Here is a 19,177-nt window from a genome sequence, read left to right on the forward strand (position 1 = left end):
TCCAGCGATGGGCAGTAGACTTGCCATTTAGACCTGAGTCAGTCTTAATGCACTCCTTGCCACTGTCGTCACCGTCTGAACGGGAGTCACCACCACACGACCGGTCCTCCTGTAAGCAGCGGTCCCCATTTTTAACAGTGTTAGACCCCATTCCTGGAGCTTCCTCGTCTCCAACAGTCACACATTCTGGTAGGACTACCAGCGTCATGCTGCCTTCACCTTGTGGCGCACTATCATTACTCTGGGTTCGAGCTTCTGTCTGCCCAAGGTTGTCCTCCGCCGCAGTGGTGGCTAACGGCGACAACACGTCACAGTCACCCCCGGTGCCTGTGTCACACCCCACAGTATGGTAAACGCACGAACTGCACTCTGTTCGGGTATCTGCTCGACTATCCGTCACATTGTGGTACCCGTCAGGTGACTTCTGGTCAGTAAGCTGGGCAAACATACCCTTTCCTCCTGCCACCCCTGCGTCTGACCCAGCAATTTTAGGAGGTATTACCGCCTTAAGGTACGCAACCCCCTCAGCTAAGAGCCCTCCATCCTCCTGCTGTAGAGCCGCTCCCCTCTCCCACAAGTCAGAGAACAGCTCAGAGTCCTGGCCTATGACTACCGCACAACATAAATTCGGGACTATAGCGACATCCTGTCCGGTACTGTCCCAGATTGTCTCAAGGATCACCCTGGCCACTGGATAGTTCATAGTGCTCTGTTATGAATGGGTCACCGAGGAGGAGAGCGCAATAGGCTATGCCTCCAGAACACCAGAGAGGTTGGTCACTCAGCGGATTGCAGACCCCTGATCTTAACAACACAACTAGCAGTAGCCGTGGAGCATTCCTACGTTGCCCTAGACGCTTTGTCACAGCCGGAGGACTAACTAAGCCTAAAGACAGAAAGGTGAAATCTAAACTGCCACGGAGCAGATCCCCAAAGGAATAGACAGCCCCCAAACATATATTGTCGGTGAGACAAGATGAAGCACAAACACAGACAAAAAATAGACTGAGCAAATGATGGGGCCCACACTGACTAGATAGGACAGGACAGAAAAGGCACTGTCTGCAATCACGCAAAAACCCTAACAATTCCAACACGACTGATGTACAAAAATACTGAGGTTTGCACAACCTCGCCCCACTATATCAGCACTCAGGTGTGAACTGGCGGCTAGCAACAGGCTAATACTGCAGGGGACTGAGCAAGCTAACACAAGATATAAAAATACAGGGCAGGAGCCAGCAGCCCCAGGGGGAGCAAGCTGACCCCTGACAGCAAGGCAAAATCAGAAGCAAAGGGTTTAGCAAATGACACTTAGCTGAAAGATGCAGAATCAGGCAGGAGACAGAAATCCTCAATAAGCAAAGAAAGGAGTATCACCGGCAGCCACTGAGAGAAGTCTGCTTGCTTATGTAGTCCCAGTGACTACCCCCACTCCTCCAATTATCCTCTGCAGCTGTTGGGTTAACATCATGTTGACCAGCACCGCTACCAGCAGTATCCACCAGAGGGAGCCCTGCCACAAAAGTCGGACCAAGATAGTTCACAACAGTGCTCCCATGAACGCAAGTGACCCCGACCTTCCTATTGGGTATTACAAATCCCTGGGGCGCCACCCTCACCAGAGTCACCGGGGTCCCAGAATCGACCAGTCCATTCATTTCTGCCTCGTTCATCTGCAGGGCACACGTTCGTAGCATCTTGCCGGGTGGGTAGTTTAAATAGCAGACTGGACACACACAGTACACTTGCCCCTAGCAACCGTCTGTCTGCGCCACCCCTTTAACTCTGGGAAGCTCCACCCCCCTTTTGGATAACCACCATTCCCCGGGTCTCCGCCCCTTTTTGGGCGCTTACTCCCTTTTGGGATACCACCCCGTTTTCTCCAGGGGAAGCTGCTTTGCTGGGATCAATGCCCTGGTCACACAGACACTCCTGACAGTCCAGACCCGCAGAAGGTCGGTAGCTTCCCCCCCCCCAACGCAGGGCCGTCACTGACTCTACAAACACACGTGGCCTGTGTGTGCTATTCAGGACGTCCGACCCCACTTTGGAACCGTCCAACACACAGGCCTCACCGGGTGCTATTCAGGGATCCAACACTCCTCCCAGGGTCTCCCAACACACCGGCCACCAAGTCCAGGGCCTCAGCGGCTGCTATTCAGGACATCCGTCCCCTCCTGAGACTGTCCAACACTCACGCCTCACCAGGTCCAAGGTCGCAGCACGTGCTCCAGGGATCCGATCCTTCTCCTAGAATCTCCCAACACTGACCCTCCAAGACCTTGCACCCTGAACCACTCAGGTATACACTCTCTCCCCCACGGCACTCTCAGGCACCAGTTCGCACTGTACAGGTATGTCTCTGGGCTTGTATTGGCCTTTTAAGAGTTTGTGCGACCTGGACCACTAATGTCTTTTTATGACTCCCCACCAGCTCCTGCTGGCACTGCCACAGCTCCTGCTGTAGCCACGAACCACCGGCACCTCCGGCTGCCGAACAACCAGCTGATGGTGTCACTGCAGCTCCTGCTGCTGCAGAACCTCTTGCTGCAACTGTAACTGCAGCTCCCGCTGCCACAAGACACTGCACGCTTCCGCTGTGCCGTCTTCGTGGACCCGCTCATCCAAAGAAACCTTCGTAACCCCGCCGAGTTACAGCCAGACGCTTGTCACCTTCGTGACCCCACCGAGCCAGAGCACGCTGACTTGAAGAGAAAAAAAAAAAACTTTGTGAACCCACCAATTCACAGCAAAATACCTCACACGTGCCTCCTGGACCGTTGCCCTTAGCAACAGTTTGTAGACCTCATCCGTTGCCCCTAGCAACAAGGCTACAAAAGTGCTCTTAGCATTCTCCACCATATGTAAGGCAGTGCATTGGGGAACGCCCACTTGGCAGCACTATAACATACAGGAAGACTCAATTTCTTTAAAAGTTCTCCAGGGTTTATTGCTCCATATCCCCAGCAGCACAAACACATCGAGTCGTCAGCCTTTTAGGTCCGGCAACATAAAATCGACCGTCCACTCTGGAGGTATCTCACAGACCTCGTTCCTCTGGTTCAGGAAAGCCAGCACTGCTTCCCCAGGCTGTGCGATATCCAGCAAGCAGGGTTGGCCTGGAGCCACACACACAGGAGGCCTTCTACCTCCCAGGTCACAGACAACTCTGTAGTGTCCCACATGGACACATGGAAGTCACAATCCAGACTCCCCTGTGCTAAACACACCATTATGTAGGCTGTAACCCCACCCCCAGGTGAGGTATGGATCACATGGCTGGTCACCTGATCATGACCTCACGGCAGGTCCTGAAGGAAAATAGGGGTACAGTCAGCACCCTCACCCAAAGGTGAGGTAATATGGGTAGCCTGACCCTCCCATCTCTCATAGCTACCCGCAACCCGGACCCAGATGCACTAACCCTCCGGGTTGCATCTCAGGGAGCATCCATCCCTGTGACATATATCAGTCATTCACAACACTGCCAGTCACTGTTTCTGCATCACCACAGAGGGAACGCCTGTATGCATGACCTGGGGTGCCCACATAGCGCCCCCTAGCTGTCACAGGGTCACTGCATTACAGTACGTATACAGATTTTTTCTTCAATTGTACCCACAAGTGTTCGACTGGGTTGAGGCCTGGGGACCTCTACTTCATTGCAATTGAACCAATTTCGATACATGCTTCAGGTTGTTGTCCTGCTGGAACACCAATTCGTCCTTTTCTCGAGTGTGCAAAGTAACTCGTCTTGTAGGATACTCACATATAGCTCAGCATTGAGACCACCATCGATCCTGGTTAAGTATCCAACGCCTTTGGCTATGAGACCCACTGGACTTTACAGTTCCTATAATTTCTGGATCCGTTAGCCTCTTTTCCCCTTGTCTCTTTTACACCCATTTGCACCCATCAGAGCCTAGTCTATTGACTTTTGTCTCATCGCTCTAACTCACCCGCTTCCGATCTTTAGCTGTCCACATTTCCTTCTTTTTTGCAAACTCAGGCCAACGCTTCCTTATGACGATACTGAACTCGATTGCGGCTTCTTCACCTTTTTTCAAACCACTTGGCGTTGCACGGTGTTTGTGCGGACGGCTGTGATCTTACTATAGTAAATGAGCCACCTCCACTGTCACGTTTGTCGTGCCAGAACTGATAGACCTTGTGTTGAGCCTATTTGTTGACCGTAATGGACGGTGAGATATGGAACCTGGAAGTCAAAAGCTCAAAACATTGTTACCCTTTTGCTCGTCAGTCTATATTGCCCTTATATTTCTGCATACCATGGAGGGGTGTACTCATCTCTCCACACTTGATACCGTATTCATTTCCTCTGTAGAAATGTTAGTGTATTTTACAGAAAAGATTGTGTTTCTGCTTTTTAACTGTTTTTATTCACAATTGTGTTTCCATTTGTACTATGTAATAAAGCTCTATATATTTTAGCATACAGGTAGTTTCATCTATTACATGGGTACTGGTGCATAATTTTGCAAGTTCCTTCTTGTTGTATACATGGTCTGTTTCTTGGCGTTTTGTACAGTATCTCTCTTGTTGGGTGATGCAGATCGTTCCCTTTTTTTCTCTTCATGGATCATATATACAATAATTACAGCTTTCTCTAATGTAAGCTGCCCACTTACTGTCTACATATATCAGATCTAGCTACACAGAAAAAGTGAGTAGTCACATAATAGAAAAAAGCCAAGAGACAAATCTTACGTCAGACAGCCCAAGCAAAGATCACAATCATGTACCTTTACCAAAGGCCGTGCAGCAGAATAATGCAGTAGCACACAATATATAAAAGGTTGTACAGTTTAGCAAAACACATTTTTTACACTCTAGTGGGCAATTTAAGAAAGGAGGGTCTCCTGTTCCGGATTCCCACATCTTGTCCACAGTGGAGAGAGACTATAGAGATCCATTCTGTCATGTACTGTACAGAAAACCCACTCCTCCGAATGTGCGTGGGAAAAATGTAAATGGGTTTTCTGAGAATAGTATCTCTCCCCGAATAAGTCAGCACTGGTTAAAAAAATATAAAGAGCCGTTATTCACCCTCCACAAATTCAGCACTGGCTTTCTGCCACTATTCCTGCGACTGTTTACGGCTGCAGGAGTGATGTCATCACACATCACCGCTGCAGCCAATCACTGAGCTCAGCAGCTTGTGTCATCTACATCAGCAGATCTTTTTATTATTCCTTGAAAAAAAACATTACTTCTGGAAAACCCTTCAAAATCCCCTGTGGTGGTGCGACTGGGAAATTAAATTATTGTGGCCAGATTACACCACAGCTGAATGTTGGGGGACTCGACAGGGGTATAATCTGTGATCAGATTACTGCCAAAAGAGGGATTGTCTAAAGAAGATAACCTCTTTGAATAATTAGACAGTCACTATCTTAGTAATTACATATACAATAGAGCTTTGCACCAAATTAAAAAAAAAAAACACCCATTCCACATTTGTGAGGGCAAATTTACAGGTTCAGAATTTTGGCTAGATTTGGGGACTATGCCTCTAAATCTGGACCAAATTTGGCACCAATATATTTGCAACCATGAAATCTCTATATATAAAAGTGAATGTATAGTGTGTATCACCAACCAATCACGAAGCATCTTTCATTTCACCAGAGCTGCTTAAAAGAAGCCGAGCGGTGATTGGTTGCTATGAGCAACAGTTTTCCCACTCCACGACAACTCTCAGCAGACAGTGACCGGGTGGGAGAAATCTAGCATCCCCGGGAACATGAGCTCCCAGTCATTGTCTGCCCCCCAGAAAGGAGCAGAGAGCACATGACAGAAATGAATCACCCCCTCCCGTGCCCATATACCCATCAAACATCCTCCATCCCATAGGCACATCTTCACTCTTAAAGGGATCTCCGGTATGGAAGTTAGGGCAAATTCCTCAGCGCTCTGATTCTGACCCCAGACTTCTATTAAAGGGATCATTGGTATGCAAGTCAGGGCAAATCCACTCAGCACTCTGGTTCTGATCCCAGGCTCTCTTAAAGGGATCCCCAGTATGGAAGTGAGGGCAAATCCCTTAAGCGCTCTGATTCTGACCCCAGGCTTCTATTAAAAAGGGATCATTGGTATGGAAGTCAGGGCAAATCCACACAGCGCTCTGGTTCTGACCCCAGGCTGATGGGATGATGTGGGATATCAGTGGTAGTAGTCCGGTGGCTCTGGTTGATGTGGGATATTAGTGGTCGTTGTCCGGTGGCTCTGGCTGACGGGATGATGTGGGATATTAGGGGTAGTAGTCCAGTGGCTCTGATGGGATGATGTGGGATATTAGGGGTAGTAGTCCGGTGGCTCTGGCTGACTGGATGATGTGGGATATTAGGGGTAGTAGTCCGGTGGCTCTGGCTGATGGGACGATGTTGGATGTTAGGTAATAGGTCCTGTGGAATAGCGCTCACTGAATGTGTTGGGGAACACTCACTTGGCAGGGGGATTAAGGGACACAGGAACGATTTTTCACTTAAACAGTCCATGCGGTTTATTTACACAGCATAAACCGCATAAAATACAGTCTATTTCAATAGCAGATACACTTATCAGCCTTTCATATAACCCCCTTTTCCGAGGTTACCTTCCAGGAGCTCCGCTCCACACGCTGACTTCTTGTCAGTCCTGGCTTCCAGGGAAGCTGCCTTACTGGGATCACTGACCCGTACTATGACTTGCTTGACAAGCTCCAACCCGTCAGATCCACACCCTCAGAAGGACGGTAGCTGTCCCCAGCTCAGACAGCCGTCACAGACTCTGCAGGCACATGTCCTCCATGTACATTCCAGGAAAACCTGTCCTCTTGCACGACCTTCCAACACAGAGACCATGTGGCCAAACAACAGTCTCATTATATCCCATGAGACACACCCCTTGATGGGAGGTAGGTGGTTGGCCAGACCCGCCCAACCTGCAAGCCCAGCCCCTTATAATCTAAACAAGGCTCATGGAACTACAGGTCCCAGTGCAACATTCCAGGCTTACAGCGCAGAGGACCTCCACCTCTGCGACACATATCGGCCATTCACAATAACGCCGGTCACTGTCTCACAGTCCCCAAAAACTACTAGGACCAACCATGCTCAATCTGAATGTTATTATTTTAACACCTATAGTCCCCTCCGGCACAGTGGTGTTGGTGCTTGCGTTTCCGGAACTCACGTGAGGTTGTTACATCACATGAACCATGTGTCCAATCAGCGCCGATACCACACTGTCTATACAACTAATCAACAGGAATCCAGGCCGTGGCTGGTCACTCACTTCCTCTTGAAAACCATACTGGGCACATGGTTCACGTGACGCAACAACCTCAGGTGAGGCCCGTGAACGCGAGTGCCGACCCAGTTGGAATGGTGCCGGCATGGGATGTGAGTTTAAATGTTTTTATATTAATTTATATATATTAATAGGGGCAAACATTCAGATTCAGAAGGGGTTGTCATCCTACTTGTGGACAACCCCTTCAAAATAAAATATTTAAAGCGAACCTGTCATCAGGTTTGGCCGATATGAGATACAACCACCACCTTTCAGGCCTGATATACAGCATTCTATAATGTTGTATATCTGCCCCAAAACCGACCTGTAAGAGAAGAAAAACATCTCTTATTATACTCACGTGGTGGCGGTCCGATTCGAGGGGTGTCACTCTTCTTTTCCCCCAGGAAAGGTCAGAGAGCCCCATGGCGCCTGTGCACTGCAGTACTTTTATCTGCCCTCGACAGGGTAGAGAAGTACGCTTACACAAGAATATGATGTCGGGGAGACTTCTGGGGATGATGCAGGGATGCATCACCCACACAAACCAGGAAGGAGGATGGCATCGCAAGAAGATGGGAGGCGCTGGACCAAGAAGAGCGACATCCCTAGGACCGGACCGCCCCAGAGGTGAGTATAATAAAAGCTGTTTTTCTTGTCTTTCAAGTCAGGTTGGGGATAGATAAACAGCATTATAGAATGCAATATATCAGCCCTGAAAGGTGGTGGACGTATCGCACATCGGCCAAACCTGGTGTCAGGTTCCCTTTAACATATTTTTGGATACAAAAATTGAAGATCACAGACCTCCCCGGGTGAAGTGTAAGGGCTATTATTGTGAACTGGAAGCAACTCAGCCAAAAAAATCATAGACGAATGAATAGGGCTAGCAAGTTCCAAAACACGTGGTCCCTAAAGAGATTAACATTATACTTTATCCAGATTCCAGCAAAGACAGATTTGCCAGGTTCTGTATGTGTGTGGATTTTATATCCCTTGAAGCCATTTGTGAGCTTATGAAAAACAATGTTAAGTAGTTTAAGTGAAGTAAAAATGCACATATGCAGCTAGACTGTAGGAGCAACCTTACCTTTCAGAAGCTTATTCAGGTCCACGGCGTCTTGTAAAGCCTTCGGGGTGGACTTACCATCAAACTCAGGATCTGAATTAAAAAAAAAAAAAAAAACACAACAGAAGTGACTTAACAGGCAAAAATGCACCAAAAATGCAACATTTTTTAGGCTGCGTTTTCCTGCCAAAAGATGCAGAAATGGTGCAGAAATTTCTGCAATCAAATACTCAACATGTGCACATACCCTTATATATGACTCTCTGTTGTTCAGCACCATGGACTCAATGGTGCGATATAAATAATAATGTTTCTTGTCCTGCTGTCATAAACTATAAATAATATAAAAACACGAGAGGGAAAGTAACTCCACTTACCACAGGATTCCTGCCTGACGTTCTCTTGCCGCTTTACTTTAGCTTTAAGGGCTTCGCTAGTAGCTGCTATGTCAAATGACTGTATCGGGCTGATGTCGGGGGTGGAGAGTGGGGTCACATCAGTGACCGTGTCCTCAGACTCATCAGCAAAGTCCCTGAGGTTTCTCACACTAGGTCTTTGGAACCTGCGCTCAGGAGAACGCATAGAAGATGGAGCTCTGTCTTTTGATGACTGGTAAGATTTCGAGGTGTGATCATCTGACGTAGTATCTGAAAACTCTGTATCGGAGCTGGAGATTGAAGAAGGAAAGTCTCTACTGTACTTTCCAGTGCTCTTCTTCCCAATGTTTGTCTGCTTTGTAGGTTTTGGCCTGGAGCTGCGACTCTCCTCCTCACTACTGTCATCTTCATCTGGGTAGTAGTTATCTTCGAAGTCGTGCCTTATCTGGGGGATTCCTGTAGGAATAGTAGCTTCTATTTTCATACTCTGTGCAGAGCTCCTTCCAGATTTTACAGCACTGCTGGGTCTTGCGACATCAAAGGACAACACTGGTTCTGGGGACTTATGTTTGGTTTCCTTTGAGAACTTCTTAGTCTCTTTCTTGTTTGGCCCTTCCTGCATTTCTTCTGCTCTCTCGCTATCCTCAGACTCAGAATCGTGTTTATTCTGCTTGGACTCATACGTGCTGGATCCCAATGCACTGACAACTTGTCGCTTTGATTCCTCATCGTCACTGTCAAAAAAGGTGTGATCCACTTCACCATCATCAGAAAGATTTCCGTACCGATCCATGATGATGGTTCAGGCTTTTTCTGGAAGTAAAAAATAAAACGAACAGTTATCAGAGCCCCAGTTCTATGAAGGTGTTCTTTACCAATGTGGCTTCTGGAGACATGCCTACAGGAAGAAGTTCTCCATAGGAGAGTGTAAACTTGGGACAGAACAATTCATCCTGGAGGACACAGACTTAGACGTCTTCACATGTCCAGGTGATTTCTGACCCTGCCACTGGTCTTCTGACCTGAACTCTGCAGCCGAGTTTGGGTCAGGAGACCTGAAGCAGGTGTGGAAATCACTGCACATACATGCCGTGCCCCAGTATATGACTGTCTATATTCCAGATAAAATATTTCATGCAACACTTGGACCTTTCAAGTTCTTCCAAAATGAGTTGAAGGCACCATGGTTTTGGACGTTCAGTTTAATAGACGCACAAGTACTCCAACATTCCATCCTCAATACAGACATTTTAAGGGCTCCACAAGATTAATTTATAAATATAGACTGTGAAGACACAGCATTGTATCTGAATTAATCAGACGACAATTTTTAGCAAGCCAGGAAGAATAGACTGTTATCTATATGTTGCGTTTTAAATTTAAGTGTTGATTTCTGGTTGGTCAAGAAAACAGACTAATGCTTGTGTAAGCCTGTAATATTGATTTGTAAGCTGACATCTGATATAACATATTGTGCTCTTATCCTTGATGACTAATGATGTTCATATGCTAATTATGCATTGTGTAGGCCAGATAGTTTGCTAACTTTGAAAACAGAGGAGGAAAAACTATGCAAATAGATCAAATAATCAAGTAATGCTACTTGATCTCATCTCCATTCTTACCCTTTATGCAAATACTGAATGAATGACACTTGCTAATTATAAAAAGAGGTTACATGCCTCTGCACAGTTAGAGAGACTGAGAGACAGCCAGGACATCCAAAGAACCAGAGACAGCACAGCAGCCAAGACATCATGGCTCCGTCACGAGGGACACAGATTTATCATTCTACAAGATGCCAACCTAGGGGACTTCGGCCCTGGTTGCAAGAATATAGATCTGCTCCACTGACCATCGCTGAACCATGGATACGTTTGGAGAAACCCAAGATTGGGACCCATCGGATATGTTTGGAGAAGCCAGGTTGTGACCCTCGGATCAACTGGCCTTGTACCTGAATGAATTGTCATCTTCCTAAGCTTGTCGCTACCTCCTCTCTATGTGCGTGCCACAGGTGGGGTAATCGACCCGGAAGATGAAGCCAGGTTGTGACATTCCAGTCAGCTCGCCTTGTATCTGAATGGATTGTCATCTTCCTACGCTTGTTATTACCTCCTTTCTGTGTGCGTGCCGCAGGTGGGGTAGTCAACCCTGGAAGCTCTGAAGTAATAGCTGCCATTATCCCGGTGAGTCAGCGGAAGGGTGAGACTCTGTAATGCGCATGATCTTGGGGTATATTGCTGGGACTGTTCTATGTGATACCTGCCTGTTTTTTGGCTCAATAAAGCATTGCCACACTGTTTTACCCTCACCCTGTGTTGTCTGAGTAGCGTTTAGCCCACATTAAAGAGAGAGCGGGCATGCAGTGGGACAATGCCTGGTCCATGAGGTTTCGGCTAGCGGATCTGTCTCCACATACCACATAAACGTATAGTGGTTTTTAAAATAATAATATAAAGAGGACGCTTGCTTACGGGATGGCATGCAACCAATGCATCTGTCATTTTCAACCTGAGCAGAAACAGTCTCTTCGTGCTCTCCTCCGACTCAGTTGGACCATCACAGCTTCAGCAAACCATTGGCCATTTAACAACTGCCACCAGAAGAGGGAGTGATGCAGAGGAACAGCGGGGGTCCTTTAGAAGCATATACGCTTTTAGCTTTCTCATAAGTTTAAAACCACCATAGGCCCATTTTTTTTTTAACATAAAAAACTAAGTGACCACTCATTAAATATTTAGTTCAACATGTCCAGAGGCAAAACTGAAATGAACAGGTCGAAGATTTGATCAATGTGAATGTCAATTATTACAGATGATAAATCTAGGTTCTGCTCCGGGTAGATGGTTGTGCTCAGTGATGAAAGAGATATCCTGACAATAATATCCCAAAACCTCATCCCTCTCCTCATGGACACACAGGTACTTTTAGATTTATTCTGATTGAAGGTCACGATCAAGGTCCAGAAGGACTTAAGTGTAAACAGTCTTGTAAAGTGTGTAACCCCTGAAAATGCCGACACTTTAACAAATGTCATTTTCTGGACAGTAACTAACGAGTGTTGCGTTTCACATATTAACTTAACGATGCTCAGATTATTAGCGCATGTCCACACAGGGCTGATCCACTGCAGGGGAACATCTGCAGCTACAGCTGATTTGTCACAATCTGCACTGAATTTTGCTGTGGATCTTGTTGTTAAAATGCGTTCCCTATCTCACCCCACTCTCACCTCCACCCCCATAAATTACAAGGGGTAAAATCCACAGGGACAATCCGCAGCGTAACGTGACATGTTGTGGATTCGTAATCTGCCCCTTAAACCAATCTACAAAGGGAAGAGGGGACATTTCATAGTGCGCAGTGGGGACAAAAATATTTCAAAGACAGTGCAAGAATAAGGCGCTGTTCCCACAATGAGCTTTTGATGTTGCAGATTTCCTGCACCAATGCTCCAGCCATTAAGTATAATTACTTGTATTTTTTGAAAATCTGCAATATCAAAACTTCACCAAATACTCATCGTGTACCCAGGACTGATGGCGTCTTCACACCAAATCTTGATTCCATTTGTCTTTTGTTCGTTCATTTTGCATTTGTAAATTAATTAGCTATTAAAGAGGTTATCTGCAACGATTTTTTTATGTCCTAAGGGCCAAAGAACAGACAGGCTGGTAGTTACTAATGGGTCGCCCTCCCAGGGCTGTGGGGTACTCGGTACCAGGCCGGTGTCAGTGGGACGTGTCGCAGTGGCGGTGACCCGGACCGTGGCCCTGGGCGCCCAAGTAATAGGAAGATGTGAATGGTGGAATGTAGTTAAATGAATAGTTCGTGACCCCACCTGTGGTGTTCGGCAAGGGAGGTGTTAAGCCGAGGCTGTAGACAGATCCTCCGGGACAGATGGTGTGGTGCAGCAATGATGGTATAGCCCTCCACAGGCAGGGCTGTTGTCCCAGGGCAGTGTAGATGTGGAGACACTTAGATGGTGTAGTGTCCGGCGCAGGGGATGTAGCAGTGCTAGGTGGACGGACGCAGGAAGGAATGGAGGACACCAGGGCATGTAGTTCCAAAGCTTTACTCACAGTCTGTAGTGCCCGCTTCTGTGCCGTGTGTCCTCCGGGTCAGGGACTCAGCCAACCTCCAGGCAAGATGGAAGGCTCCCTTCCACACTCCGCCAACTTATGTGCCTTTTCTGAACGTCTCCTCCATAGCGCCTTAAGTGTGAAGATCTCCTACTACTGTGTTACACTGGAGTTCCTCCTGACAGATGTTCCCAAGAACTCTACTTGCACGGCAGACAGCTGTAGCCTGCTTCGGGGACTCTCTAATCCTAAGTCCCGGCTCTCTATCCGTGTTGCTGTTGTGCCCTCAAGTCTTACATGGGAGTAGTGCATTTACAGCCCACTACTCCACCGGTGTCTGCTGCAGAACCATTAGTGTCCATACAACCTCGGGGACCGGGCCCCGGCCTTGCGCTTAGAACTTCTAGGCGGGGTTCTTCCTCTAACCCATGTCCTCTATGTTCCCTTTTACTCCTACGTTCCGTACTTGTCCTTTCCTTTCTATGGAAGCTCAGGCTTCAGTTCAATGTCCTTCTCTTTCTTTCCCATGCCAGCTGGCTCAGATCACTGAGGCAGCTGCAGCACTCCTTCTTCCATCCCTCTTCCAGGGATCCCCACTCCACTCCGAGTGGCTTCCTTCCTCACTGACCACCTGTCAGACTGACCTGTAATCCTAAACCATCCCGCTCACACTGGCGTAACTACCGGGGTAGCAGCCAAAGCGGTTGCTTTGGGGCCCGGCCTATATAGGGGCCTGGGTCCCCGGCTCCGATCGGCGCTACCTGGGTAGTGCAATTAAGTACATACTCACCTCTCCTGCATGTCTCTTGCAGCCTCCCCCCCTGCTTATTCCATCTTCTCAGCACTGTTCGTCCTGCTTTCGGGGGCCGCTCATTACATATGCGCATATGTAATGAGCGGCACCACGTGGACACTGAAAGCAGGAAGAACAGCGCTGAGATGGAATAAGCACGGGGGGAGGCTGCAAGAGACATGCAGGAGAGGTGAGCATAACGGAGGGAGCCATATTCATCTGTCCCCCGTTCCACCGCTGCGCATCGCTCTGCTGTCTTGCTTCCTCTGGCAGTGTCGTTCAGGTCAGAGGGCGCCATGACGTAGTTAGCAGGCGCCCTCTGCCTGAACAGTCACTGTGCAGGGCCGGCAACGCTGAGGATCAGCAGCTGCAGCAGCAGGGACGAGGTGAGTATATAGGTTTTTTTTTTTCTTTAATTGAGACAAAGGCAGCAGCATTGTAAGGGGCCACTAAATGACCGTGCAGCATTACAAGGGGCCAGTAATCACTGTGCAGCATTACAAGGGGCCACCAATCACTGTGCAGCATTACAAGGGGCCACCAATCACTGTGCAGCATTACAAGGGGCCACCAATCACTGTGCAGCATTACAAGGGGCCACCAATCACTGTGCAGCATTACAAGGGGCCACCAATCACTGTGCAGCATTACAAGGGGCCACCAATCACTGTGCAGCATTACAAGGGGCCACCAATCACTGTGCAGCATTACAAGGGGCCACCAATCACTGTGCAGCATTACAAGGGGCCACTAATCACTGTGCAGCATTACAAGGGGCCACTAATCACTGTGCAGCATTACAATGGGCCACCAATCACTGTGCAGCATTACAAGGGGCCACCAATCACTGTGCAGCATTACAAGGGGCCACCAATCACTGTGCAGCATTACAAGGGGCCACTAATCACTGTGCAGCATTACAAGGGGCCACTAATCACTGTGCAGCATTACAAGGGGCCACTAAATGACCGTGCAGCATTACAAGGGGCCACTAATCACTGTGCAGCATTACAAGGGGCCACTAAATGACCGTGCAGCATTACAAGGGGCCAGTAATCACTGTGCAGCATTACAAGTGGCCACTAATCACTGCAGCATTACAAGGGGCCAATAATCACTGTGCAGCTTTACAAGGGGCCACCAATCGCTGTGCAGCATTACAAGGGGCCACTAATCACTGCAGCATTACAAGGGGCACTAATCACTGTGCAGCATTACAAGGGGCCACTAATCACTGTGCAGCATTACAAGGGGCCACTAATCACTGCAGCATTACAAGGGGCCACTAATCACTGCGAAGCATTACAAGGGGCCACTAATCACTGCGAAGCATTACAAGGGGCCACTAATCACTGCGCAGCATTACAAGGGGCCACCAATCACTGCAGCATTACAAGGGGCCACTAATCACTGCAGCATTACAAGGGGCCACTAATCACTGTGCAGCATTACAAGGGGCCACTAATCACTGTGCAGCATTACAAGGGGCCACTAATCACTGTGCAGCATTACAAGGGGGAAGGAATCACTGTGCAGCATTACCAGGGGCCAGTAATCACTGTGCAGCATTACAAGGGGCCACTAATCACTGTGCAGCATTACAAGGGGCCATTAATCACTGTGCAGCATTACAAGGGGCCACCAATCACTGTGCAGCATTATAAGGGGTCATCGATCACTGCAGCATTATATGGGGCATATTACTATGTTATTATGGAGCATGTTATAGGGCCACCATTATTCACTGTGCAGCATTATTAGGCATATTTTTGTATGGAGCATCTTATGAAACCCATCATGAACTTTATGGAGCATCTTATGGGGCCCATTTTATTTTTGAAATTTACCAGTAGCTTCGGCATTTTCCATCCTAGGCTTATACGCGAGTCAGTAAGTTTTCCCAGTTTTTTGTGACAAAATTAGGGGGGTTGGCTTATACACGGGTCGGCTTATACACGAGTATATACGGTACATTATTGCTGTACTCCGGCGGGTGCTGTGGCCAACGCTGTCTTGGGGGCCCGCCGGCCCGGTGTGTGTAGTGTAGGGGATCCGGGGCCCCGGTGGAAAAAAATGTACACTATGATTTTGCAGCCTACGCTGCATTTCTGTGCCTGCTGTGCGAAGCGAAGCACATATTGGGCCCGCCTCCCTGCCTGCAGCCAGTGTATTGCTTCAGACTAGTTCAGTCCCGCCCCTTCTCTGAGCCCTCGCTGTCTATTAGCTCTTTGCAGAGCTGCCTGCCGCATGGACCTCTGGGAAATGTAGTTCCTGGAGGTCGGTTTGCGCGGAGGAAGGCAGGCAGCCCTCACTGTCTCAGCTTAATTAATGCCAGGCCAGCCATTCAGCCAACTCTAGTATGCATTATCGGTAAGAGGGTGGGTCTAGAAGGGGGTGTCTTGAAGGGGGTGTGTCTTTGAGGGGGCCCCGTTTAAAAGTTTGCTATGGGGCCCAATCAGTTCTAGTTACGCCCCTGCCCACTCATATATATTCTGAACACCCACCTCACAGCCAGGGCCGGCCCGAGAGATTACGGAGCCCTAGGCGAAACTATTTTGTTGCGCCCCTACTATTCTTGGCAGTAGATGAAAACTTGGGATATAAATTTAGGAGCAAAATAAACCACAACAACAATGATTAATTAACTCTCTCCTCTTTAACCCCTTACTGTCTATGGACGTGCACAGTCCGTCATGGCAGGAGATAACTTTCAGCACCATGATGGACTCTGCACGTCCTGCCTATGAACTGCTACTGTGTGTAAACACACAGTATCAGTTCAGTGCAGACAGCTGTCTATGACAGCTGAGAGGCACAGCAAGGGGGGCAGGGACCTAGTTAACCCCTTCAGTGAACACCATAAAAAAAAACAAAAAAGTAGCACATTTTACTTTTGCAAAGCGGTATCATCATACCGCTTGGAAAAAGTGCAATAACACGCGATCAAAAAGACGGATATAAATAAACATGGTACCGCTGAAAACGTCATCTTGTCCCGCAAAAAACGAGCCACCATACAGTATCATCAGACGAAAAATAAAAATGTTATAGCTCGCAGAATAAAGTGATGCAAAAATAATTATTTTTTTCTATAAATGTTTTTATTGTGTAAAAAACACCAAAACATAAAAAAAGATATAAATGAGATATCGCTGTAATCGTAGTGACCCGAAGAATAAAGCTGCCTTACTAAGGCAAAGTGACTTGAAATGTGATGTGGTCCCTAAAAAAAATGGTTTTGTAAATTTTGTTGTAAAAATAAGAAATCGCTGGTCAAATTTTAACCCTTATAACGTCCTAACAAAAAAAAATTTTGGTTCCAAAATTGTGCTGATGTAAAGTAGACATGTGGGAAATGTTATTTATTAACTTTTTTATGACATATCTCTCTGATTTAAGGGCATAAAAATTAAAAGTTTGAAAATTGCAAAATTTTAAAAATTTTCGCCATATTTCCGCTTTTTTCATAAATAAACACAAGTGATATCCAAGAAATTTTACCATTAACATGAAGTACAATATGTCACGAAAAAACATTGTCAGAATCAGCGGGATCCGTTGAAGCATTCCAGAGTTATAAGCACATAAAGTGACAGTGGTCCGATTTCAAAATTAAGGCCTGGTCTTTAACCTACAAAATGGCTTGGTCGTTAAGGGGTTAATCTTCTGAGAAGTTGTATAGGACAAATATATACAAAGTAATCAATAAAACAAAACAAAAACGACTATAGGTAATTAAAATTTTTGTTTCCTTGCCTTTTTTTTTTTGAAAAGGATGACACTAAGTCACCGAGATTAATTTGTTTAGCAACTTCAGATTCTATCGAAATTGTTGCCAACCCAACCAACCTCTCTTGCGTCATATTTTCCCTTAAATATGTACACTTTTCTTTCCAACCCTAAAACATTTTGCCTTTTGAAAAGATTTTTTATAATTTTTTCTATTTTTTCTCTGGCGCCCCCTTTGGGTCGGCGCCCTAGGCAGCCGCCTAGTTCGCCTATACGTTCGGGCCGGCCCTGCTTCCAGCACGTCTAGTGTTCCAAGCAGGGAGCCACCAAAGGTGCTCTGCTTCTCTCTAAGCAAGGAGCCGCAATGTGGTTGTGCTGAACTACTCAATTGTGTGGGGTGCGAGTGTTGGAGCGTCGTCAGGAGCCTCCAACTTACCTGGACGGTCGGGCACAAACCTTAGGCGAAGGTGCAAGTACCTCTGTGGCGACTGAGCCTCAGGGGCGCCACACTAACAACCTGCCTGTTGGGATCGGCTGTGACTGCAAGCAGTCACTGACAGCTCCTGCTGATGATTTACCTGCTCCATGTCAACAGAGGAAGACCTCTTCTGGGCTGTTCTGTCAGTGTCATATTGATTGACAGTCACCTCCCTGCAATTAGGCAGCAGGAAGCAAGCCGTCAATCAGCAGGCCGTCAATCAGCAGGCCGTCAATCAGCAAGAAGTAGGTCGTCAATCTGTGAGAAGATGCAGAATCACCAACAGCAGCGCTCTGAGCCGGCAGAGATCAGTGCTGAGTACAACAGTCAGGTAGGTGGTAAGTATCAGACTATTAGTGCTTAGGTCCACAGAGGAAAAAATAAAATAGTCCCGATTATCCCCTTTAAACAGTTCTATTATTTAAAGCGCTTTTATTTTCCAGCATTTTATACTCCTGCCTAAAACCTATCCACTGTACTACTACAGTAATATATACAACACAGGTACACAGATAATAAAATGCCGTCACTGGCTTCTATCCTCCGCCGCCGGCCCCGCGGCTCCCAGCAGGCACAGGGATGGTGACACGTACTGGCCGCACTGGCCGGCTCCACAGCCCAGCATCCTCTCCCTGTAGCGGCCGTGCCCCGCCATGTTTACTGCTGTGCGATCCGTGGGCGATCACCAGCACAGACAGATGAGTGGCCGCCGGGCGCTGACAGGTGTCACTCAGGGCTGGGAGATGAGGACGCATCAGGTCTCCATGGAGACGGGGAGGGGCGGAGCTCCGCGGTGTACGGCTCCGGCCCGGGCACGACTACAGATGCACGTCTGTGTTGGGTGAAGAGCCGGAGCGTAGCGCGTCCAGTGTACGGCAGCCGCACTGACCCATACACAACACGGCACCCCGGGAGGTGCGGCTCACAGCCGCCATTACCTGCTCGTTGCCTGGCTCTCCACACACGCTGCACACGGACTCCTCCACTGCGCGCTCCGCTCTGTCCCCAGCTCCCTCACAACATAGCTCCAGCCTGCCATGAAAGCCACGCCCCCGTAACCAAGACGTCACTGCCGCCCGAGGACGAGCCTGGGCGCCATGTTTGTGTAGGGCATTGCTGGGCTTGTGCTTGTGTCTCTGTCACATACATGGCGAGGATAGAGCGCGGGCAGCGGCCCAGGAGAACGTTACAGAGGCCTAGAGAGCGGTTCCCGTGACTGGTTTCTTGTCCTCCGTCCAGTTCTCGCACGAGGCGGCTCTATGTTGAGGGAGTTTATTGTCTTTATGGCCGAAGCTGACTTCAGCATCGTTCTTTATGGCATTACTAAAGGGTGAATAATGTGAGCGTGAA

General features: G+C 47.9%; 1 protein-coding gene across 2 annotated transcripts in view; it reads right to left on the minus strand.

Moving 5' to 3' along the window:
* Positions 1-18,916, minus strand: part of CFAP97 (cilia and flagella associated protein 97) — a 57,687-nt gene extending 38,771 nt beyond the window's left edge. Inside the window, exons 1-3 of one of the 2 annotated variants that reach the window (XM_073578565.1) lie at positions 18,766-18,916; positions 8,743-9,555; positions 8,387-8,458 (exon numbers count right to left, since the gene is read on the minus strand). In XM_073578565.1, coding sequence (XP_073434666.1) covers positions 8,387-8,458; positions 8,743-9,535 — 865 coding nt within the window. In that variant the 5' untranslated portion in view covers positions 9,536-9,555; positions 18,766-18,916. Of the gene's footprint in view, positions 1-8,386; positions 8,459-8,742; positions 9,556-17,785; positions 17,808-18,765 lie in introns of those variants that run through there. The other variant, XM_073578566.1, reaches the window with a different exon arrangement.
* Between the last annotated feature and the right edge of the window lie 261 nt (positions 18,917-19,177).

The sequence above is a fragment of the Dendrobates tinctorius genome, unplaced genomic scaffold, assembly GCF_039654945.1.
Source record: "Dendrobates tinctorius isolate UK_male_01 unplaced genomic scaffold, ASM3965494v1 ptg000008l, whole genome shotgun sequence".
NCBI lineage: Eukaryota > Metazoa > Chordata > Amphibia > Anura > Dendrobatidae > Dendrobates > Dendrobates tinctorius.